The sequence below is a fragment of the Spermophilus citellus genome (assembly GCF_964194105.1).
Source record: "Spermophilus citellus genome assembly, chromosome: 3".
In the NCBI taxonomy this organism is placed as follows: Eukaryota; Metazoa; Chordata; class Mammalia; order Rodentia; family Sciuridae; genus Spermophilus; species Spermophilus citellus.
In genome coordinates this window covers 174,278,438-174,303,886 of record NC_138184.1, presented here as the reverse complement: position 1 = coordinate 174,303,886, position 25,449 = coordinate 174,278,438, and the positions used below count along the sequence as shown (strand labels likewise).

The following is a 25,449-nucleotide window of genomic DNA, read 5'->3' as shown; positions in this document are numbered from 1 at the left end:
GATCAGTTGTGGAGGTTTTGCCCAGCTGTTATGGTGAACAGAGTAAGGGGACTATTCTGTTTGTTATTGTTGCTTAACAAATCCCTAAGCTTAGCTGCCTTAAACCTTCTTTTTTTATTTTGTTCATGATTGTATGTATCAGGGATTTAGAAAAAGCAAAGCTGAGATGGTTTGTTTTTCCTTCATAATAACTGAGACCTCAGCTGAGTATCTCAGTGGCTTGAGATGACTCAGTGACTTGGGACCAGAATCATCAAAGCTCCCATGTCTGGTCCCTGGGCTAAAGGGATGAAAAACCAACGCTGCCAAATGGTGTACCTATGTTTGTCTTCTGTATGTGGCTTGGGTTTCTAACAGCATGGCAGCTCCGGAGGAGTCAGATTTCTTAACCTGGGTACTCCAAGTTCCAGAAGCAAATTGCACACTTGCAAGGTGGAAACTATCTTCTTTTTATAACCTATCCATGGAAATTAATTACTCCTCTACATTCTGTTGCTTAGAAGCACATCAGAACCCTATTCAGGTTCACGCAGAGGGGACCTAGAGTCCATTTCTTGACAGAATGTCAGGGGTCAATGAAAAACAGGTAGTTTGGCAGTTACTATTTGGTCTTCTTTGGAGAAGAGAGTCTGTCAGAATGTAGCCACAAGAAATCAATGATGTGGAGTAGGAAACAATAATTTAACCACTTTTCCTAGGACATCAGTTCATGTAACACTGTATTCATCTGGTATAGATTATGAGCCCTAAGCCTAAAATCTATTAAGTATGACTAAATTCCTACATTGGGTGCCAAACACAAGAGTATGTACAAGTTGTTGCATGAGTTAGACTTTCTGATGATTATTAAACTGGAAAGCATTATTAATCTTAGATTATAAAACCAGGTAGGGACTTAGAATGAGGCACAAAGATCAGTTTTATTTTCTACATGTAGGTAGGTCATTTCTTTCTATGAACTAGATTCTTTTTCTCATTTTTAGAACAATTGATAATTTCTTTAGAATTAGTCACTATGTAGATTGAATTGTGTTTATATGTATTTTTTTTCCTTTTTTTTTCTTTTGTACAAGAGAATGTAACATATGCTCTGGAATATGTCTTCCATTGTATGTTTGAGTCAGACATTACTATGTGCTGTGATCCACTTAAAAACAGTAGGAGCCTTGAAAATAACAGTAAACCTTGACTTCTTGAAATAATTATTTGGTTACATTTTGATGTCTGGATGTGTGTAATTGTGGCTTTTAGTTTCAAATAGCCAAGGAGCTGTTTTCTGAGATCCTTTCATTTTAAAAGTGTTTAGTTACTGAAAGAATATTTTTTTAGTTGTAAAGAAAACCTTATTATTTCTCATGTAGATTCTGATTTCTGAAGTCTAGTTATTACCCACCTAAGACTTTCTTATTCTAAGATCAATATGTTTCCTCAGTTCATAATTCAATATATTATACTTTTATTTATCCAGAATATAGTGAAGAACCAAGAAATGTGCTGAAAGTCTTAAACTAGACCATTGTCCAAGATTGTCCAGAAATAACCTTATTGACTACAGTTAACACTTGCCTTGTATGGTCATGTTCTGGCAGCTTTCAGCCTCAGATTGGCTGAGACTTAGTTGCTTGGTTACAAGGATGTACTCTTATTTAGATTGCAGTTTATTTGCACATGATCTATTTTTTAACCTTTTTAAAATATGTATTCTTTTAGTTGTAGTTGGACACAATTCCTTTGTTTTATTTATTTTTATGTGGTGCTGAGGATCAAACCCTGTGCCTTACAACCTCAGCCTCTGCATATGTTCTTTATTATGGAGATTTTCATATAGTTAATTATATGATGATTAATGATCTCATATAATGCCTGTTAACGACTCCTTTGCCCATAGTGCAAGTAAGGAGAAGGGTCAGAACAAAATATAAAAACCACAAAGTGCCAGTAAACATTGCAACCTGCTGCTAGAGGCAGTGATAAAACTCTTAGGCAGAAAGACTGCACAATTTGCCAGGGAAGAATCAGATGTTTCTATGTTTTATTATACAGTAAAGCTTTAGCCCCCCCCCCCAATAATATATATAATAAACTCAAGGAAAAAAATTCGAACCCAAAATTTTACATCTAGCCAAAACTGACCTTCAGTTATCTGTTTTGTTTTGTTTTGTTTACTTGGAATTAAACCCAAAGGTACTTAACCACTGAACCCCATTCCCAGCCTTTTTTTGGTACTTTATTCAGAGACAGGGTCTCACTGAATTGCTTAGGGCCTTGCTTAGTTGCCAAGGCTGGCTTTGAACTCAGGATCCTTCTGTCTGTGCCTCCAATCCGCTGGAAATATCTTTATATATGTGTAAGCACTGTGAGAATCAGCACTCTGGAGAATGTCTTTTAAAAAACAAAACTGAGCTTATATGAAAGTAATCAGAATCAGAGAATCTGTATTTGGTTCTTATAGTCTGGGTTTTTGTTTTTTGTTTTTGTATCAGGAATTGAACCCAGGAGTACTTTACTACTGAGCTACATCCCCAGCCTTTTTATTTTTTATTTTGAGACAGAGCCTCACTAAGTTGCTTAGAGCCTCGCTGAGTTGCTAAAACTGGCCTTGAACTTGTGATCCTCCTATGTCAGCCTCCCTATTTGTGGAATTATAGGCATGCACCATTGTACCTGGTTACTGTTTTTTATTGTAAGGATAATTTTTTTCCATTTAAAAAAAAAAAAGCTTTTTTGGAGTTGTAGATGGACAGAATGCCTTTATTTTATTTGTTTATTTTTATGTGGTGCTGAGGATCGAACCCAGTGCCTCATGCATGCTAGGCAAGCGCTCTGCCAGTGAGCTACAGCCCCAGCCCCATTTTAAGGATAATTTTGTAACGACATATTTCATAGAGCAATGTTTTGGATTCTTCTGTCAAAGATACCCTGAACAGGGACTGGGATTGTGGTTCAGTGGTAGAGTGCTCGCCTAGCCCGGGCGCAGACCTGGGTTCGATCCTCAGCACCACATAAAAATAAAACGCATTGTGTTGTGTCCATCTACACCTAAAAAGTAAATATTAAAAAAAAAAGATACTCTGAACAGAGAAATCTGGCTTTATATAATTTAATAAATAATGGATAAATGTCAGGAATGGAAACAAAATATGCCATTAACTCTTTATCCTTGGTTAATATGAGATTTAGAGATATTAATATATTTATGGTGTGTTCAGTGAAGTTGGACACTTAATTGTGCATACGTGAGAATAAGCTTATGATACAAACTTCAGTGTTGAGAGAAAAAACTGAGCAGTTATATTTACAAAGTTTAATTGAGCAAGAGAAAGGTTCTAGAACCCAGCAGCATTGTAGACAAAAGATGGTTCAGAATGGCCCACCCTACAACACATCCAGGTTATATTTATAGCAAGAAAAAAAACAGAAATGACATACAGAAACAACCTTATTGACTGCAGTTAGCCCTTGCTTTGTATGATCATGTTTTGGCAGCTTTCAGCCTCTGATTGGCTGAGACTTAGTTGCTTGATTACAAGGATATACTCTTAGATTAGATTACACTTTATTTGCGCTACAAGCTAGGTTACATTTCACTCTATATGGAATCTTTTGGGGAATTATGGAGAGGCTGATTTAGTCCAAATTTATTTTGGTTAAATAAATCTCTAGGCATAGTATCTTAAAAACAACTACCAGCTGTTTATAATCTAACTATTTTATTTACAATTCCTATCTATACCCATGGTACATTTAAAATGTGTTCTAAAACACTCATGAGCTTGGGAAAAAGATATTGTCATGTTCTAGATTCTAGAGTGCAGATGAGGATTTTTGACACTGGCTTGCCTCAGAATGTGACTTGCATTTCCATTTTGGGCTCTTAATGTTTTTTTAGAATCTTCTCTAGAAAAATAGAAATGTTATTAGTATATATTAGAACAGTTTGCAGCTACAAAATTATAGCACTATAATGACAAGTAAGGTAGATTGTTGATCATAAAAGCAGAAGAAATTCTTATTTATTGTCTAGAATCTGATCCCAACTTTTATAAGTATAGAGAGCTAGTAGAGAACTTGAACCTTAAATGTCAGGGGTACCATGACAGTTTTGCTGAGGATATCATCAATATTGTCACAGCTTAGTATCTTTCTTACCTATTTCCCTAAGTACTATACATTTTAATTTTGTAGAATAATAATAAATGTAGTATTTCTACTATGTAATTTTCTTTACAGTATTATTATATGATATTACCTGTGATACATTTAGATTCTTGGTTTACTCCCTGCCCGCCCACACACCCAAAGCTGGTCATAAGATGAATAAAGGATATACTTTATTAATCCCTCTGCCCCCCTGACCCGGCCCCAATAGTAAAATCAACACTTTTTCACAACTCTAGGACTCAAATCTGATCCTAGTATACTATTTTTGTTTTCTTTCTTAACATCAAATAGAACTATTTATTTCACAGTGCATGTGTTTTCGTCTTTGTTTCTCAGGACTGTCCTCTTATTATAGTATAATATTATTTAAAATTGAATTTCAAACCAGGGGAGCCTGTTTCACTTTTCTTTTATGTCATGCCAGGGAACAAAATAACTCATGTTCCTCCCATCCATATCTGTCTTGTACTTCGGTTCTCATATATTGAGTATTTATTATGATGATGTGCTAGGTGCTGAGGATACTATCTCCAAAGAAAGCTCTCCCCAGAGTTTATAATCTCCTAGGGAAGATAAGTGAGGCAATAACTGAAATATCTGTTAGTTATTTTGTGTAACAGAATCTAAGGAGGCATTTTGGAGGTGAATAAGAGAAGGGCAGAACAGGGGCCCTTCTTGAGCAAGAAAAATCAGGAAATGCTTCCTAGGAGTGGGCTTTACTTGAGTTTATCCTGAAGGATAAGTGGCTGTTGTTTGTATCCTAATACTTCACATACAACTTGAGAAATTTTACAAATAGGTATGTGTACATAATACATTAGGCAAATAGATGAAGAAATTATACAGTGGAGAAATAATATAAAGTCAGGTTATAGTTATTATAAAGACTTATTAATCGAGATCTGTACAATTTGAAAATGTTACAAATTTGTCTTTGAGTTTCTTAGTTATCAAAGAAAGACTATGGTTCTAAGACTGACAGTTTTCATAAGATGAAAAACTAGTTAGCAATTTTTATAGGACAAAGAAAAAGAAATTTTTTTTCTGGTGCCAAAGATAAATTTATCAAGAAGTTTTATCCTATTTGCAAGTTAACAAGTTAACTTGCCACAGTTTGATGGGGTTTTGCAGAAGCCATGAGATTTCCTGGGTCAGAGACAAAGGACTTAATTATTCATAGCACTGCAAGCAGCTTGAACTTTACGTTGATATTTATTCCCATTGCATCCCAAATCTAACCAAGATGATGTGTACTCAGGCCCAGTTGGATACTGTGTGCCTTATGGGTTTGTTGTCCCATCTGAGGACTCCAATCTTAGGAAATCCCAGTGTTTTATAAGGGCCTACAACAATACCTGCCTGGGAGGACATGCTTATTTTTCTGGATAACAAATCATCCTTCCCTCTTCTTCATAGGAAGATAGTGTCTAGTGTCTCTATTTTACAAAGTTAACAGTATGATCCTTTGAAAGGTAGCCTAGATCAAAGGCCATCAAAATTTCTGTCCAATTAAATTAAATACAGAAGTACAATTATACTCTTGATATGTTTTTATTTATTTTCTGATTATACTAGCTAAAGCTAGTATAAAACTGCCAGTATAATGTTGAATACAATGGAGAGAGTAGGAATTCTTATTATGTTTCTAATCATAGGCGGGATGTCCGATGTTTTCTGTATTGTTTTCCTAGACATCCTTCTACTTCTGCTTTGTTCAGAATTGTGATCAGGAATGTTTAGTATTGTCACTTTTTTTCCTATGTCTGGTGAGCTAGTCATGAATTTCCTATTTTAGTTATGGTGAAGTATTTAAGTGAGTTTTGAGTGTTAAGTCATTTGTATTCCTGAAATAAACCCTATTTGATCATAACGTACATTGTCCTTTTTATATATTGCTTAATTTGATTTGTTGAAATTTTGTCTAAAATTTTTATATTTACATCATGGCCTGTGGTTTTCTTAATATGGCTTTGGAATCAAATAATGCTGGTTTCATAGGATGATACTGGGACTATTTTCCTCTATTTTCAGGAAGAATTTTTCTAGAATTGGTTGTATTTCTTTAGTAATGTTTGGGAGGACACTTTTTAAAAAAATTTTCAATGGACCTTTATTTTATGTGTGTATTTATATGCGGTGCTGATAATCGAACTCAGTACCATACACATTCTAGGCAAGTGCTCTACCACTTAAGCTATAACCCTAGCCCATTTTTTATGGGAAGGTTTTTAACAATAAATTCCATTTTTCAAATAAATACAAATTATTCAGGTATGTATTTCTTTTGTTGAAATTCATGTGGTGTGTATCTTTCAAGGTATTCATTCATTTCATGTATTTTTAAAATATGTATAGGTATAAATTGTAATCCTTGTTATCCTTTCAATGTCTGTAAAATATGTTCTGATGTCAGTTTTATTATTCTTCATGTTAGTAATTTGTTTCTTTCATTTCTTTCACCTGATAGCCTAGCCAGAAATTTATTATTTTTTTTTCTTTTGTCTCAACCAACTTTTGGTTTTACTGATTTTTTTTCCTATTGTTTTTATTTTTTTTCTTTCATTGATTCTGGCTTATATCATTATTTTCTTCAGGTTATATTTGCTCTTCTTTTTCTAGTTTCTCTTTCCTTTTCCCCTCCCTTCCTCCTCCCAGTGATTGAATCCAGCTGCACTCTACCACTGACCTACATCCCCAGCCCTTTTTATTTTTGAGACAAAATCTTGTGAAGTTTCTGAGGCTGACCTCAAACTTGTGACCCTCCTGCCTTAGCCTCCGGGGTCACTGGAATTACAGGTGTGTACCACCATGCCTGGCTTTTCTTTTCTGTTGTAGGCATTTAATGCTATAATTTTCCCTCTGAGTACTGCCTTAGCAGTGTTTCGCAGATTGACATATGTTGAGTTTTTATTGTCATTTTGTGAAAAAAATATTTTATGATTTTTTTCTTTAGCCCATGAATTATTTTGAATAAGTTTCCAAATTTTGGTTAATTTTCTCATTGCTTTCTAACTTAGTTCTATATGGACTGAGAACACTGTTTTTGTGAATTGTTTCATGGCCCAGTATGTTATCTGAATATTCTGTACGCACTCGAGAGAAGTGTTTGTTATTGAGTATAGTGTTCTATAAATGTCAGTTAGGTTCTGTAAATTTCAAGTTGGTTGGTAGTGTGTTCAAATCTTTCATATCCCTAATGGTTTTTTTGTATACTTTTGAGGAGGAATATTAAAATCTTAAGTGACACAGAATATGTCCATTACCTTACTATAAGCAAGTTTTTTTTCACCATCCCTTTTTAATAAGACTTGTGTGTTAGGGTTGATGTTTTTTTTTTTTTTTTAAAGAGAGAGAGAGAGAGAATTTTTTTAATATTTAATTTTTAGTTCTCGGCAGACACAACATCTTTGTATGTGGTGCTGAGGATCGAACCCGGGCCACACGCATGCCAAGTGAGTGCGCTACCGCTTGAGCCACATCCCTAGCCCCATAGGGTTGATTTTTGAAATCCTTCCTTAGCCCTTAGAAAGTTTTCAGTGGTTATATAAAGACACCCTACAATTGGAAGGCTGAGAAACTGTGTCAGCATAAAAATAAATAATATTTTTAGTAGAAAAATAGACTTCTGAAAATCCTTCCATACTACTGTCTATTATGGAATTCTAAACTTCTGATTTACTATTATAAATAGAATATATTTTTTTTGCAAGGAAAAGGGAGTTGTCTTTATCTTTGGCCAGCATGTCTCCCAAAATAGCTAAGAAGGTAAGTTTTAGAATTGTCGTCTTTGGAGTCTTATTACTATGTATATATAGGTAGAGCTTTAGTTATAGTTTTCTTGGGTGCACTGGAGGGATTAGATTAGAAAAAAACAAGAGCAATGAAATTAATGATACTTTTAACAGTGTATTTTGTTTTCTTTGTATTTATAATTCAAACTAAGATTTGTTTTTAAGAAGAGAAAAACGTGATAAATGTCACATTAAACAGTACAATAATGTAATACAGATGAATCAATCAAATCTTTGAGTCATGTAATCATCAAGTATTTGAGCATTTCTGGTACTCTGCTTCATGCCATTAGCAGGGTCTGTGTGTAGCACTGTTGTTTTCCTATATTCCTTTTCTGTCAGTTGATGAAACAGCAAAAGGAACCAAAGAGTGATTGGGGTCTTTGTCCAGTTTGACTGTTAAGATTCCTTATATGCTAGACAATGCAGTAGGCAATGACATGGCTGCTGGTGGCTGTTATAACACAGGGAACTGGAGGAGTTTCTGATGGAATTACTGGAGTGTCCATTTTCTTGAATTCCCCAGGTGTTGGTTGGGTTGGTGTGGGTCTGCTGGTGGGGACATACTTCCTCCCTTCTCATAGCATAGTTTTTGTTAGGTAGAATAGATGCCCTGTTGGCAAGATTATCATTCTGTGGGCTGGGGATGTGGCTCAAGCGGTAGCGAGCTCGCCTGGCATGCGTGCGGCCCGGGTTCGATCCTCAGCACCACATACAAACAAAGATGTTGTGTCCGCCGAGAACTAAAAAATAAATATTTTTTAAAAGTTCTCTCTCTCTCTCTCTCTCTCTCTCTCTCTCTCTCTCTCTATCTATCTATCTATCTATCTTTAAAAAAAAGATTATCATTCTGTGACAAGGGAGTGACAGTTGAATGGTCATGAGAGAGTCTTGATTTCTATAGAAATCAAGGAGTTGGATATGAGAATATATAATATATAGATCTGATAATATATATGTCATATTTTCAAAATTAAAAGTCAACTAAATGTTTTTGTACTTTCATTCATTTTTTATCTTTGTGTTTAAGAATTACTTTTGTGTTCTTCTTGTTTGGTTGGCCTATTTTTAGAGAGAGTATTTTAGCTGCCTGTGGGCTCCAGAAATACTGGACTGAACTAGTAATTTGTTTTTGTTCAACTTTGAGATCCCATAGAGAAAAGGAGCTGCTGCACTTCTGCAGTGATTACAGTGGACATGGTGCCTTTTCTGGGTTTTGTTTTTTTTTTCCTCACAAGAACACACTGGCTATTTGAGAACTTGAATCTGAAACATACTAGTGACGGAGCTTTCTTCTCTTTATGCACAATTAACTTATAAATTATATTTCATACATTTGATTCAGGTGGGTTATGAACTCCCATTTTTACCCCGTATACAGATTGCTGTATCACATCAGTTACACATCCACGTTTTTACATACTGCCATACTAGTGTCTGTTGTATTCTGTTGCCTTTCCTATCCTCTACTATATGTAATGTTTTGAACAACTAATAATAAAAATTAAAATAAATAAATAAAAGCCAGCATCAAAAAATAAATAAATAAATTACATTTGCATTGCTTTTAACTACTCAGTTCTGCTCAGCTCTACTACATAGAATTTATGTAATAAATTTAATTTGTGTCCAGAAAAAAATTATAAAATATAAATTATAAAATAATTAACTTATTTTCAAGTCTCGAGATGTTAATGTTAGCACTGTGTAGTTTTTTTATATTTATTTTTTTAGTTGGACACAATACCTTTACTTATTTATTTATTTTTAATGTGATGCTGAGGATCAAACTCAGGGCTCACACGTGCTAGATGAGTGCTCTACTGCTGAGCCACAACCCCAACCCATTACTGTGTGGTTTTTTAAGTAAGCCATTCAGTGTTCCCTGTGTATCAGGTCTAGAAAACAGTCATCCAGTTATTAAAACATGGAGTGCCTTTCTTACTAGGGGCAAAAAAAACCATGGGCTTTGGAATTGCCTTTTTTCCCTCCTTGTGTCCAACTTAGTGCTTAATATCTCTGACATTTGGTGCCTTCTGCAGCAATGTGGAAAGAATACCATCTAGTTTGCAGGGTGGATGTAAGGATTGAGTAAGATAGACATCACTGTTTCCTGCAATACTATGTTCCAAAAAGCTTGTTAACTGGAAGTCATTTCCTGAGCAAATATGTATGGGACATGTAGCATGTGCAATATGTGCCCTGTGCTCTTAGAGGTTCACAAAGTATGTTAAGACATTAGGCCTGTGGTGAAAAAAATCTGCTTTGCTTTGTTTAACTTTTCATTTCTCAACTCCTTCCTTCCTTCCTTTCCTTCCTTCCCTCCCTCCCCACCCCAGTCCTGTGTGGAATAGTTGTATATATCATAAATCACTTTTGTTTCTTGGAACACAGATTTCAAAATAAAGTGCCTAGTACAATGTTCCTTTTCTAATTGATACTTGATAAGCATTAACTTTCTTTTCTCCTTTTGAGTTGTTAATTTTAATGGTTTAAAAACTGTACTAGAAATCCAGAGACCATATCTTTCAATTACTTAGAGAATTAAACAAAAATTAAGTAATAAGCTATTTGATAATTTGCTCTATTTTATTCCTGACTTAATATCATAATTCATAGTTCTAGTTTACAGTGTTGTTACAGATTTTGATGTTAAAATCCAGGAAAAGCAAATACAATATTCATAGCAGTAAGAATCTTAGAAATTCAGTGTCTGTTCAAATTCCTGCTTGATTAATTTGCTACTTTTTAAATATTGATAGTATTTATTGAATTGTAACTCAGCCCTCTAGGAGTTCACAAATATTTATTGAAAAATGTGGTTTGCATACTTGCTGCACCTGTTTCGGCCTCTCAGCACTAGGTACGAACCATTCATATCTTTCTTGAGTGATTTGGGAATTCTGCATATTAAAAAAAAAAAATCACTGCCGGGGGTGTAGGTCAGTGATGGAATGCGTGCCTAGCATGCATAGGGCCCTGGGTTCTATCCCTAACACTGCCAAAAATAAAAGAAGAAAAGGTGTGGGAGAGAGGGAGGAGAGAATATGAATATGAGAACACTAATGTTTTCATAGTAAAAATCAAATTTAAGACTAAAAGAGCATTGTTTGTTTTAGAAACAAGATGATTAAACTGTAGATAAAGAGAATAAAATTAATTTTATATCAAGGGGGTAATGTTATAACAGGGGGTAATGTTAACATCCTCTTATATTGTTCTTTATATGTTTCGTGGAATTGATGCCATATTATAATTCGGTTTTATAGTCTACTTCCTATACTTCACAATTCAGAGTGAAGGACTTTCTATGCCAGATGTCAGTGAGGCACCCTTCCCTCCCCAAAAAGTTCACTGAAAATAGGGTACCAGTCTTGCTTTGCCAATTGATTTCCTCACTTCTAAAGAATGTTTTTCCATGCAAAAGTTTCAGGTTGGAGGAAAAGTGATAAGAGGAACAAGCCATTTGGAGGGTAAATTAAAATGTATGTTATACCATTACTTATTGGATATAGGAAAACGGTTGGTGTATACAAATTTATGCAGAGTAAACATCCTTTAATTTCCTGAACTTTGTACAGATGCAAAAATAATTGAGTGTGATTTATAACTTAGAAGAAAAGTCATTTATAAATGTCAAGAATTGGTGTGTACATGTACATACGTTGACTTAAAAACAAAACCTCAATAATTATTATTAGGGAGTACTGGATGATTTGTTGCCCTTCAAAATTCTTATTAAAATTAGCTAAAAGCCTAATGGGAATTCACAGGATACTTTTCTGATGATGGAAGATAATCCTGAAAAAAATGTATTTTAAACATTTTAATGATGCTGTTATTTCAGACCTGTCATTCTTGACATCCAGAATTGATGAAGAAATGAAAATAGTACTATTTTCCTGGAATTCTGAATTTTCTTTTCTTTTCTTTTCTTTTTTAAGGTGGCTATCATCCGGTGAAAATTGGAGACCTCTTCAATGGTCGGTATCATGTTATTAGAAAGCTAGGATGGGGGCACTTCTCCACTGTCTGGCTGTGCTGGGATATGCAGTAAGTGCTCTTTGTCATTTTTGCACTTGATTCCTGGTCTAGTTCAATATCCCTTTCCTAAGAAGATGTAGCTGACGTTATTCTTACTATGTTATAGCATGTAGCAGGCATGTAACTTCAGCTAGCTAGATTTTTTTTCTTATTATGAAGTTAAGTATTTGAAAATACCAGCTTTCTTCTCTATTTTTAAAGCTTTTTCCACAGAATTGCTTTTCACCAGGGGCATGTTACTTTTCTAGTAAATTATCCATATCAGAAAGCATTCAGATGTAAAATCAATAATGTAGGCTTTTCAAATTAGTTTTTGTGACATTGTTTAAAAGCCATGATCCAGCTGGGTGCTGTAGTACATACCCGTAATCCCAGCAACTCTGGAAGCTGAGGCAGGAGGATTTCAAGTTCAAGGCCAGTCTAGGCATCTTAGCAAAACCCTTTCTCAAAATAAAAATTAAAATGTTTGGGCACATAGCTTAGTGGTAAAGTGCCTCTGGATTCAATCCACAGTACGAGAGAGAGAGAATGAATGAATGAATGAATGAATGAATATGAATGCGTGCACGCCAGCCATGATCAATAGTAAGAAACTTAATTGCTGCTCAGGTCATATACACATGTATTTGTGTGTGTATATGAACTGAAACAAGAGTCACAGAAATAACTTTTCCTTATTGTGTGATAGATAACTCTGACGTTTTCCTAGTCTATTCAATTTTAGTTAAGAAAAAAACAACAAAAGCATGAAAGAAATTGTCTTTAATGCATGGATGCCCTATTAATTGTGGCCCCCAAATTTGCAAAATACCATTTTAGAAGAAAACTTATCAGAAGCCTCTCTATTGGATAGATCTTGTTGTAATCATCACCTTTTATGCTGATAATATAAATTACTATGCTTTTTTTTTTTTTTTAAGGGGGAAAAGATTTGTTGCAATGAAAGTTGTGAAAAGTGCCCAGCATTATACAGAGACAGCCTTGGATGAAATAAAATTGCTCAAATGTGTAAGTACTGGAAAACTGTGAATAATGTAAGAAAAATAAATGACAAATTTTCCATAAGGGATTCTTCTTGTTGATACTAAATTGAAGTAGAATCTGGTTTTTTTTTTTTTTTTGTTCCAATACCAAATCTTTTATTTGAAAAATATCACTTTGTTGGGTGGCCTAATGGAAAAAATTCTCCACTTCAAACTCCTGTTTTTGTGTCCATTTTTCTTTACATAGGTTCGAGAAAGTGATCCTAGTGACCCAAACAAAGACATGGTGGTCCAGCTCATTGATGACTTCAAGATATCAGGCATGAATGGGATACGTATCCTTTGCTTTTTCTGGGTGCGGGGATTGAACTCAGGAGCACTTGACCACTGAGTCACATCCACAACCCTATTTTGTTTTTTTATTTAGAGACAGGGTCTCACTGAATTGCTCAGCGCCTCACTTTTATACAGAGGCTAGATTTGAACTTGCAATCCTCCTGCCTTGGCCTCCTGAGCCACTGGGATTACAGGCATGTGCCACTGCTCCCAGCTCTATGCTTTGCTCCCCCCTCCACCCCCCAGTTGTAAAGAGACCTTTATTTTATTTATATGTGGTGCTGAGACTCAAACCCAGGGCCTCACACATGTTAGGCAACCGCTCTACCACTGAGCCACAACCCCAGCCCTATCCTATCCTTTTTTTTTTTTTTTAAATATTGTTTAGTTGTCAATGGATCTTTATTTTATTTATTTATATGTGGTTCTGAGAATCAAACCCAGTACCTCATACATGCTAGGCAATGCTCTACCACTGAGCCACAACCCCAACCCCCTATCCTTTGCTTTTTGTAGACTGAATTATAATGTACTTTTTTTCTTCTTACTTTAAAAAAAAAAAAGATTATTTCAAGTTTTTAGACTTTGTTTGTGCTGCAACCTTCCACATTAGGCCTCTAAAATTATTGCGAAGTCTAATAAGTAGTACATCTAGTGTGGTCTGTTAGTGGTTTTGGTATAGTAGTGTCTTTGGCAGTGAAAAAAAGAAATAGCAAAACTTGGCCTGGTTTTTTAACAGAATTTGTTTTGTTTTATTTCTTCTTCAGTAATTGTGTGAACTTTATTTTTGCAGTGGTTGGTGGAAGTGTGTGCCAGCACTTCTTTGTGCTTTAAACCTTTTAAAATCAGTGTACAGGGGCATGTATGTGTGCTCCAATAGCTACAAAGTACTGAATGAGGCTGAAATGTATTTGCTTACGCAGTAAGAGGAAAAATGCTATTTTAATGCTGATATCCCAAAGTTGCATTCAAGTGATATTGATATTGTATAGTCCTAATAACTCTGAATTCTGTTTCTAGAATGATACAGCTGAGACTTTCAGTTAGTTCTTCCTGCAGAGTATAATCTTCCTGCTGGTGAATGTGGAAGGTCTGATATTTTTTATTTTTGATGTGTGTATTTGGTTTTCAAGTTCTGGGGATTGAACTTTGGGCTTCCTGCATAGTAGGCAAGCACTCTAGCACTGAGCTACATCCTGAGCCCCTGATTTTCTTTCTTTTCCCTCCAGTTTGTCTGCTTTACAAAAGCCTGGTAAATGGAAAGTGATAACATTTTCTGTAGTAATTAGTAAATGGACTAGATCTCCAGTGTTTTTCTATTAAAGCTTTAATTATGAAGAGTTTTAAACATACATAAAAGCAGAGAGAGTAGTACAGTGAATTTCTGAAAATCCATTACACAGATTCAGTGTTTGTTAAGGTCTGGCCCTAATTTCTACATCTAGCCTTTCTCTCTTGTTGAATTATTTTAAAACAAATCCTAGAAGTCATGTTTTTTTTTTTTAACCTACATAAATGTCAGTGTGCAGTTTGTAAAAATATGTGGATTGGTTTTTTAAACATGACCATAAAACTCACTGAATAAAATTCATTCAAATTTTCTTGGTATGGCAAAAATTACTTTCTTTTTTTTTTTATACCTAGAGTTGAACCCAGGGGTGCTTACCCACTGAGCCACATCTTCAGCCTTTTTATTTTGAGACACAGTCTCTTTGAGTTGCTTAAATTCTCACTAAATTGCTATAGCTGACCTCAAACCTGCCATCCTTCTGCTTCTGTCTCCCGAGTTGCTAGGATTATAGGCATGCACCACCATGTGCAAAAATGACTTTTTTTTTTTAAGGTACCTGGGATTGAACTCAGGGGCACTCCACCATTGAGCCCCATGTCCAACTATATATTGCATTTTATCTAGAGACAGGTTCTCACTGAATTTGCTTAGTGCCTCACTTTTGCAGAGTCTGGCTTTGAATTCGTGATCCTCCTGCCTCAGCCTCAGCCTCAGCTTCCTGAGCCACTGGGATTACAGGCATGTGCCTGAAATGACTTTTTTTTTTCCTTAAACATCTATTTTTTAATTATAGGTGGACACAGTACCTTTATTTTATTTTTATGTGGTGCTGAGGATCGAATCCAGTGCTTCACGCATGCTAGGCAAATGCTCTACCTCTGAGTCACAACCCCAGCCCTCAAAAATGACTTTTTAAAAGACCTTCACTAGACCACACATAAAGTAAATACATTTTAAATTAAACATAGCAGTAGCAGGGGCTGGGGCTATAGTTCAGTTGGTAAGAGTGCTTGCCTAGCACATGTAAGTTCAATCCTCAGCACCATATAAATATAAAATAAAGGTATTGTGTCCATCTGCTACAAAAAAAATTTGTTTTTAAAGAGAGAGGAGAGAGAGAGAGAGAGAGGAGAGAGAGAGAGAGAGAGAGAGAGAGAAACTTTTGATATTTATTTTTCAGTTTTTGGTGGTCACAACATCTTTGTTTGTATGTGGTGCTGAGGATTGAACCCGGGCCGCACGCATGCCAGGCGAGTGCGCTACCGCTTGAGCCACATCCCCAGCCCCTACAAAAAATATTTTTTAAAAAAAGACTTGAATCACACTTCCAGAGACCAGGTTATTTTATCCTAAGTTATTGTTCTTTTAAGTTTTCACCCACTTACTTGAGTTGTGTAATTTAAGATTAACTTGTTTAATTTATAGTTCTTCTCTCTTTCTTGGAAAATACTACAAGAATATCTGCTTTCTCCAAAAGAAATTATCCTGGTAGAAAGTATTGTTCTTGAAAGATGAAATAGTTTCTTCTTTACCTCCTGATTAGATGTTCCTGTTGCCTTTTAGAAAGGATGGCCTTCATTCTCATTCTAGATCCTGTTAGAAAATAAATGTGTACATCCAGAAGACATAGCTAAGCCAAGCATGATTTCTCTTTCTCTTGTGAGAATGGCAGTTGTTCAAGTACCTGTTGGTTTTGAGGGATCTAGGATTAAGTGATTGGGATTGTGGAAAGGAGATGCTGGTTTATCTTCCCTCTCCCTTTGCCTGGTAATTTGGGAAAAAGGCAGCCCTGCGGGCAAATGACACAGAGCAAAGTTTCCCAAAGCATGTAGCTCAAAGATGAAGAGCACAATGGAGAGGAGATAATTCCTGTTGTTTCCAGAAGACTTAGTCCTTATTTTCATGTTGGATCCTCTGAGATGCCCTTTGCGTAATTGTGGTGGGTGATGCTTTCATTTCCTGATATTCAATTAGAGTACCAGCTGATGAGTCCTATAGGGTACATCAGAGCTAAGGTCTTCTCATGTCAGATCTTTTGCTCTTTCATTTACATTGTATTTGAACAGATCCGGTAATTGTTACTTGACCTTCTGAAGCTCCAGAAGTTTCAGGCACAGGTCATCTCCCTGCTTAAATCCCAGAATGACATTGGTGTCTGCATTTACTTAGTCATGATCCTGTAGGGAAGTACTTTGTCACTCTATATGCTGGAGTAAACCTTTGTTTATTTATAGAAACTGTATTCAGATACTGGAAAGTAGAAAAAACTGCTAGTAGCTCAGCCTTTGCCTCAAGACCATTTCTCCTAAATACTGAGCTTCTTTTTTTTCTAGTAAATAGGTGGGTAAGTAGTGCTGGATTTCTCTGTCCCTGCTGTAGCCTGTTTGTTTAAGGGCACGATAGCAGCTTACTCTGTGCCAGACCCATAAGGTTATTCCTGAGACCACAAACAGGGAGAGGGTTTCTTTGGAGAAACTACCTGATTTGTAGGTAAATAGAATTTTCCTTAAGAAAGGAAAATTGGCTATGTTTAGTGTAAATAAAATGCTAAGAAATCATTATGTATTACCAGTGCTTTGAGAAGACTTGGGTCATATGTCTGCTACTAACTTTAATTCTTAGTTTGTCATTTTTGTAATAAGACTGGGAACTAGTAAGAAATGCTGGCTTTAGATCATCTTTGCATATGTCTGTAGTGCATAAGTTCTTCAAGAGAAGAAAACATTTTTTCTTCTTTTCACTGAAAATAATTAATAGCTATTATGATCATGTGGTTGATCGTATAAAATATTAAATCAGCTTATCTTTTTTTTTTTTGTACCAGGGATTGAACTCAACTATTGAGCCACATCCCCAGCCCCATTTTGTATTTTATTTAGAGACAAGGTCTCACTTAGTGCCTCGCTTTTGCCTTGAACTTGGAATCCTCCTATCTTAGCCTTCTGAGCCTCTGGGATGACAGCGTATGCCTCCGTGCCCAGCTAACTTATTTTATTTTTTAAATAATGAAGCCTACTGTAAGCCTCCAATGATGATCAAAATATTCTCAAAGGGTTTTAGGGCAGTTTAAAACCTTCTCATGGAATGGCATAAAGATACTCTATGGGAAATTGGTGGGTGATAGTTTTGGAGGGTCAGTGGTTAGTAGAAACTCCTGATTTTCAAAATCCACTTGTTGGAGTGGTTGAGGAATGTTATGTTGTATGTGCCCTATCTTCTTTATCCAGTCATCCGTCATTGGACATGTAGGCTGTTCCATATCTTGGCTGTTGTGAGTGGTGCTGCAGTAGTCATAGGACTGCAGGTACCTGTGTGAGATCTTGATTTCATTACCTTTGTATACCTTTATTATCTTAGTGGTCATGTTTTCCTAGGTGTATACTGATGTGTAATCACATTAAGATGTGCATATTAAATATATACAACTTTTTATATGTCAGTCCTATCTCTGTTAAGTGGTTTTTAAAAAATTTGAAGGGCTTCTGATTTCTGAGTTTTCATTATTGCAGAATGGTCCTAATACTCTATCTTAAATTGTAATCATACATTCTTAACAGCTACCTATAGTTTTTAAATGGATCTGGTTATGCAATGAAAGATATTTTTGAAGAAAAATATTAAATAGCTCTCTCTCTCTCTCTCTCTTTGTTTTTAAATACTAGTGATTAAACCCAGGGGCACTTAACCACTGAACCACATCCCAGTCCCTTTTTTAGTATTTTATTTTGAGCCAGGGTCTCGCTATGTTGCTAAGGCTGGCTTTGAACTTTTCATCCTCCTGCCTCAGCCTCCCAAGCTCTGGTATTACAGGCATGTGCACTGCACCTGGTGTTTAGTAAATTTCTATTTGATAATGTATTATTTGTGGCCTCCTTCATTAGAGGTTTAGGCAGGCAATTAGGACTCTTAGGGCCCTGCAATTCTGTTTTTTCCACATCAGTTCTTGTGAGGTTTCAGTCTGACCCATTTTCTTCTTCCTCTGTACGTGCTGAGAGAATAGTGTGGGGACAGGAGAGTACCGTGAAGGTTGGGCTAGAATCTGCTTTGGCCACCTTTGTACTGAGACACATATCTTCATTTCCACAGTGGGGACAATTATATATTTCCTGAGGTGGTGTAAAGTACATATTGAATAATGTATGGCACATAATAAATATTACCATTTGTCTTTATTTAGGTAAGAAACCTCAACTGACCACTTTTGGTATTACAGATACTATTATTGTGTTTTATGAGCAAATAACTGTGTTGTAAATGACAGAATGCTGTTGCTTCTGCTTTTGCTTTTCACTAATTGCCATATTCCAGGAAATGCATCCACAAACAATCCTTAACCATGTCCCAGATGTCTGCATGGTCTTTGAAGTGCTTGGTCACCACCTCCTCAAGTGGATCATCAAGTCCAACTATCAAGGCCTCCCAGTGCGTTGTGTGAAGAGTATCATTCGACAGGTGAGGCCTCTGAGGATGCCTCCATCTCTAATCCCCACTTGTTTATCTGTTCCACACAGATTTTTGTTTTGAAAGAGTGAATGAATGAATAACATTTTGAAAACACTTGTGAAATCAGTTTTATATTTATTTAATGATATTTCATGCTGTGTTATAAAGAAAGCAGTATAAAAATATTGGGCACACATTTCTTATATATCAGTCCTCTTTTGAGGTAAGTGATACAATATAATCAGAGATTATTGTATGCAGTATACTTACTCAAAACATTCCATTTAAGTCCTTTCAAAATAATTTAGAACAAGTAATTTATTGGGTTCATGTACTATTTCTAACTATCCTTGGATGGAGTGAAAAATCAAAAATTAACTTGAGTAGTTTTCAGACTCAGAGTTATAAGGGGAATAAGTTTTGGGGATCTGATTTATAGTGGTGACTGTAATTAGCAATACTGTATTGTATACATGAAATTTATGTAAAGAATTTATGCTAAGTATTTTCTCCACACAGAAAGATAACTGAGAATAATGGATAAATAAGTTTATTAACTCATGTATAATTATTTATAACACAATATATACATGTGTGAAAACATGTATTACACAGCAAATGTATTCAATTTTCATTGTTAATTGTACCTCAACAGGAGTTCAAAAAGTTAGGGAAAAGAATATGTGGGTCATGAGAAGAGGGCCTGGAGAAAGGCTTTGCATTAACTTATTTCAGTTGTATTGAGATACTTTAATCCAACTGGGTTTAAGTCATATAGGAAATACAGCATAATGAAAGTGTGTAATAATCAGATGTCCTAATTAGCAGTGTTTACCTGATTCACTTTTTTGCATAGAATGTATAAGTCTGCTTTCTATTCATTGACCATACCTTATAAATTAGGAAAATTGCAGATGAGACTTATCCTGGATTAGCTGTTATGATGTAATGGAAATTTACCGTGAATGATTCTGCAGAGTAATATGTCAAGGAGATGCTTGTTTACTTGAGAAGGGGGCTATGTGTCTATCACCAGGCCCAGAGCTTGAGCTAGGCCTACCCATGGGTTCCAGACATAAAATACTTGCCTCAGTCCCAAATTCCTAAATAGGAAAAGAGTCATAATTATTCAGAAAGTTTTGTGAATTCAAGAGATGGGTACCTAAAACAGAACCTTCCTTAGATAGTTCATGTTTGCATTTAGGCTCATGAGTAGGTTTCTAAGCCTATTGTATAAAAATTTTGAAGCTTAAATTTGTATGTTAAAAACATCCTAGAGTTTGCTCTTGAATTGTGTGAAACATTTTGTTTACCCTGCCTCTGTATTTATCTCCCCACTTATCTTTAACTTTTGTGCTGAAGATTGGCAAGTTATTTTCTAGCATTACAGGTGTTATTTGAGAGGAGGAGGGGTTGGAGAGGGAAAGGTTTTTTGCATTAGCTTGTCTCAGTTGGGCTAAGATACTTCTACATAATATGCTAGGGGTATATGCATGGCTTTGTAAATTTTGTGACTTTTATTAAATAATATATCTATTCCCTTTTAGATTCCAGGTAGTATCATTTCATTCATTTAACATAGGCTAATATCTCAAATGAATGAATAATGTGGAGGAGGCTGTACAGTGAGAGTGAAATTAATGTTAATTAGAGTCATTCTATCCCTAAATGACACTCAGGCATTCATAACTTTTAGTGGCAATTCTTTTATTAAAAATTTACATTAAATCTTGGTAAGACTTTTTAAATTATTTCTGATTAAATCATTAAAGGTTAAAGGATTTACATATTCTAATAAACAATAAATAATTCCAGAAATGGCTTTCTGCATACATATCACACAGGTTCCATCATCTCCCAGAACCCTATACTTTCAAAAATGTTTGATACTACCATAGTGGTTGATCCCATCACCTCCAGCAGGCTTGGCAGTGTAGGAAGGGGAATCTGCAGGTGAATCATTCGTGTTCATTTTATATACCAGAATGGGAAAGCAAACCTGGTCATTCTTAGCAAGTGAAGAAGTCTGTAAGTCTATAGATGAAGTTCTGTGAGTTTCATGGAACTTTTGTGTATAATTGCTGTATAAACAGTTGATTTAATGACTGTTATCCTCACCAATCTCACATGTCCTTATCTTTGTAGCAACTGAGGAAGAGCTATTGTGGTGTTTGTCATTGATCCAGAAAAATTTTGATTTTGTCACATAGATTTCACTTTGTTTTATATGCCTTATTAATGGAATTCATCTGTTTTGGGGTGTGTGTGAACCCATCTTTATTTAAGAAAAATATTATGGAATCTGGATTTTTTTTTCTTAAAGCTTACTTAGAATTTTCAGTGTAATAAATTGTTACATCTCTTTGTTAGTACTCTGAATATCTGTGTTTCCCTTCGTTACCCCAATTCAGCTTCTGTTTTCAGTATTTCTGACTCCTGGTAGTAGTAGAAAGATCCTTTATTGATGAACCTCAAGAGTTTTTTTTTTTTTTTTAATTTCTCAGAAAAAGGCAAGTTAGGGCAATTTCTTAATATTCTTTCACTATTAACCTTTTTTACCTTAGAAGTCAGGTGTTTCTGACTATCTTTCAGTCACCCTTGTTGCTCTGTCAATTGGCATTGCATCACCAGGTACACAGCCATTGAACTCTGCTGTGCTCATGCCTTTTACTTTTGATGTTCTTTGTATTTTCAGTGCCATCATCATCAGTGAAAATTTATCACCTCCTGCCAATACCTTTTGTAGGCCTCTGCTCTCCCAGCATACAGCCCATCTTGTTCTAGATTGTTTTCCTTTCCATTGCCAGGACCTTCTGAAAAACAAGCCTTGCTTTAATAGTGTATATTCCCCAATTGTAAACCTTTCGTGGCTTCATTGCCTAAAGTTTGTTCAAACTTATGAAGCAGTATATAGTGATTAATAGCTTGGATTTGGAGTCAGATATATCTCACTTGAGCCAAAGAACTTTGTCCACAATGCTCCTCAAGCTGAAATTTGATGAATAAAGTGGGAATAATTCAGAAATAATGATACCTTCTTCCTTAGATTATTGTGAAGATGTAAAGAGACTCTACTATTAATATTAGCAAATATTTATTCATTTCTTAGTATGTGCTAGGCATAGTTGTGAGTACTTGATGTGATTTAATTTACTAAATCCTCACAATAGTGCTCAAAATATGTGTTATTTTCCTGATTTTATGGACGAGTAAACAAGTATAGAAAGGCAAAGTAATTTGTCCCTAGTTGGGATGTTATTTAAAAAGTAGCAGGTAGCAGAAATGGAAACCCAGAGAGTCCGGCACCAGAGCTCAAGTGTTCACCATTTTTTGCCAAGCAGTATATTATATGTTTGGAATTTTACCAGGCCTGTGTTGAATAGAAGTTGAACCATTTTTTCCAGAGAACCTGTTTAAAGGTTCTCTGCCATCTGGTGTCATCTCATATTTTCTCTCACAAACAGTAATTTATATCTTTCAGGTACACACTTTCCTTCCTGGAGCTTATGAATATTCAAAGATGTCCCAACAGAATTTTTATTCATAAGTTTTTGCTTGTTTCATTTTGTAGTTAGTTTATGAAAAGTACTTAATGATGATCATCTTGACCCCTTAATATATCTTGCTTTTTTTTTTTTTTTTTTTACTGGGGATTGAACTCGGGGCACTCAACCACTGATCTACATCCCCAGCCCTATTTTGTAGGGTCTCACTTGCTTAGGCCCTCGCTAATTTGCGGAGGCTAGCTTTGAATTCGGGATCTTCCTGCCTCACCTCAGCCTCTCAAGCTGCTGGGATTCAGGCATGAGCCCCCACACTGGGCACATGTTGCTATTTATTATCTCTGTATTTTTATTTCTCTTGTTCTAAGCTGCTTAAAGTACCATCCTTTTTGTTTTCTACACACATTCCTAAGGCTTAACCAAAATCCTCTGTGACAAACGCCTCTTACCACCCCAGGTAACAGTGTTATTTCTTCCCTCCCTGGGACACCTACAGCCCACACTGAGTCTTTTACCTTATTTCCAAGTCTTCTCAATCCTGGCACTATTGACATTTTGGACTGTATAATTCTTAGCTGGGTAGGCCTTTCCTGTACATTGCAGGGTATATAGCAGCGTCCTTGATGTCTATACCCTATATACCTCTGAATTTTGTCAAATCTTCCCTGGGGAGCTAAATTCCCTCTCATTGAGAATCATTTGGGTAGGGTAAAATACAAGGTGTAAATGCTGTAGCAACAAGATTTGATTTCAAATTCTAGCTTTGATATTCCTATTTTGTGACCCTGACCAAGTTATTTATCCTATATGAGTCTAGTTCATCATTTTTAAACTTTGGATAATAATGAACAGGTTGTAGCTTTAATGTGGAGATTAATAATAAAAGACTATTTATGAAGTATCCACCACAGTGAGCAGTACAAACTAGTCATTGTGTCTCCCCAGCTCCTCTGTGGTTGCCTTGAAATGAAGGATTGTATATTGTGAGTCACACATCTCTTGTTATCTTTTTTCATACATTGGAGTATCCAGAAGTATTGTGGGTAGGTTGTTTCACCTAAATGATGGAAGAAATATATACCCCCCTCCTTTTTTTAGTGGTTGACCTTTCTATGATTTAAAGGGCTCATTTGTTTACTTTCTAAAAGTAAGGACAAAATTGATTCAACTGTTCTTTTAGGATTTCCTGTGTTTTATAGTCAATCCTTTGATCAGTTCTTAGCTGTCCCTCTTTAGCCACGGTGTCCCTGTGCTGATACAAAAAAAGCACTATCCTGATGAATTGTGGGTATGGATGTGGGGGACACACTGTGCATCCCCATCCCCGGTCTTCTCAATTGATGATTCTATGGCCTCAAGCATGATGGAATCTTGTGCTGTTTGCCTCCAGTCTTTCATTTTTTTTTCATGTTAAATCAATTTATTAAATCAATCTACTATGTCTACCCACCCTTTTAAATTTATTTGGTTTTTTTTTTTTTTAGTTCTATATGACAGTGTAATGTATTCTGACATTATACGTACATGGAGTATGACTTCTCATTTTTGTGGTTGTACAAGATGTGGAGTTACACTGGTTGTGTATTCCCATACAAACATAGGAAAGTTATATCTGATTCATTATACTGTCTATCCTATTCCCATCCTCCCCTTTTCCCCATTTTTAAACTGAATAGAAAGGAACTTGTTTGGCATTAAAGGAACTTGTTTCTGGTACATTAAAAGATGTACCTTAGGTGACAATTTCTTTAAAATCCTTTGGTCCCATTAAAAATGGTTTTGACTTTCTTATGTAATTCAAATGAAGTTGGCCTTTTACTTTTCAGAGTTTTATAGTTTAACTCAGTGCTTTTTATAGAAATCCTTTAAGAAGGTGACTACTTGCCATTAGTTAAATGTGGTGTGCCCTTCTATAAAGGGCGAGACTGTGGTTTTGGTGACTTTATTGTAATGTTGTAACAACAAGCAGTTACAGTTTATAGCCCTGGAATTTTAAATTATTAGTAATCTATGATCATAATCCTGTGCTCAGTTTTCATGTTCCTTAAGGCATCTTTGCTTTATATGCTTTATTTATAGTATGCCAGCTATACACCAGTGAGAATAGTGGTGTTATTTATGCTCTATGTTCCACAGAAGATGCTGCACAGAGAGGACAAAATCTTCCCCAGCATTCCACAGTTACCCTGGTGGATTGGATACTTGATCCATGCATTAAACTGTGGGATAGTGTGAAGTATGTGTTTTCTCAGTCTCACTCTTTGTGGCAGACCCTGTGGCAGATTGTTTTTTTCTTTTTTCTTATCACTATCTAATTTTTTTTAATATACTTTTCATTCATTTACCATTTAAATTATTTCCCTTGTCCCAGTTATCAGTAAATTCATTGTGATTAAACTAGTATTGTTCAATTTTAGTACAGAAGCTTGATTTTAAATTATCAGACATTTCAGTATTAGATTTGTTTGGTGTGGTGTAGTCCTTGTGATTCTGCATAAACTTGCAATTCTCAGAATCCTGGGTCCTCAGCTCACAGTTTAGTTAGTGGCTCCCTTTGAATAGAAGTAAGCCTCCTTTGGACTCCCTGCAGGCTGAGTGCTGGGTGCAGCAGCAGCATCTTCCTTCTTCCTTTCAGCAGTATAGCTGCTGGATTTTCTTATTCATTCTCACAATTTAGAGATTTCAGAGCAAATACAGTGTCCATAGAATTTTTCTGTCTGAGCATGTGTCTCATTCTTGTACTCTCTTATTATAATAAGTATTTCCCATACTTATTCATTCAGGTTAACATGATGGTTTTCACAACCATTTTGCAGGATTTGCCTTATGTCTGTCTTATTGAGGAAGAGCTTTGCTAGTATGAAATTTTCTGGGCTTGTGGAAAGCCCTCTGGTGTT

The 25,449-nt window shown here is 35.6% G+C and overlaps 1 protein-coding gene across 10 annotated transcripts in view; it reads left to right on the top strand.

Moving 5' to 3' along the window:
* The window catches only part of SRPK2 (SRSF protein kinase 2), a gene marked incomplete at its 5' end in the record, with an annotated part of 239,643 nt that overhangs the window by 175,949 nt on the left and 38,245 nt on the right, over positions 1–25,449 (top strand). For all 10 annotated transcript variants that reach the window (XM_081286031.1, XM_081286029.1, XM_081286033.1 and 7 more), the window contains 4 exons: positions 11,897–12,005; positions 12,917–13,004; positions 13,227–13,314; positions 18,952–19,058. In XM_081286031.1, coding sequence (XP_081142157.1) covers positions 11,897–12,005; positions 12,917–13,004; positions 13,227–13,314; positions 18,952–19,058 — 392 coding nt within the window. The remainder of the gene's footprint in view (positions 1–11,896; positions 12,006–12,916; positions 13,005–13,226; positions 13,315–18,951; positions 19,059–25,449) is intronic.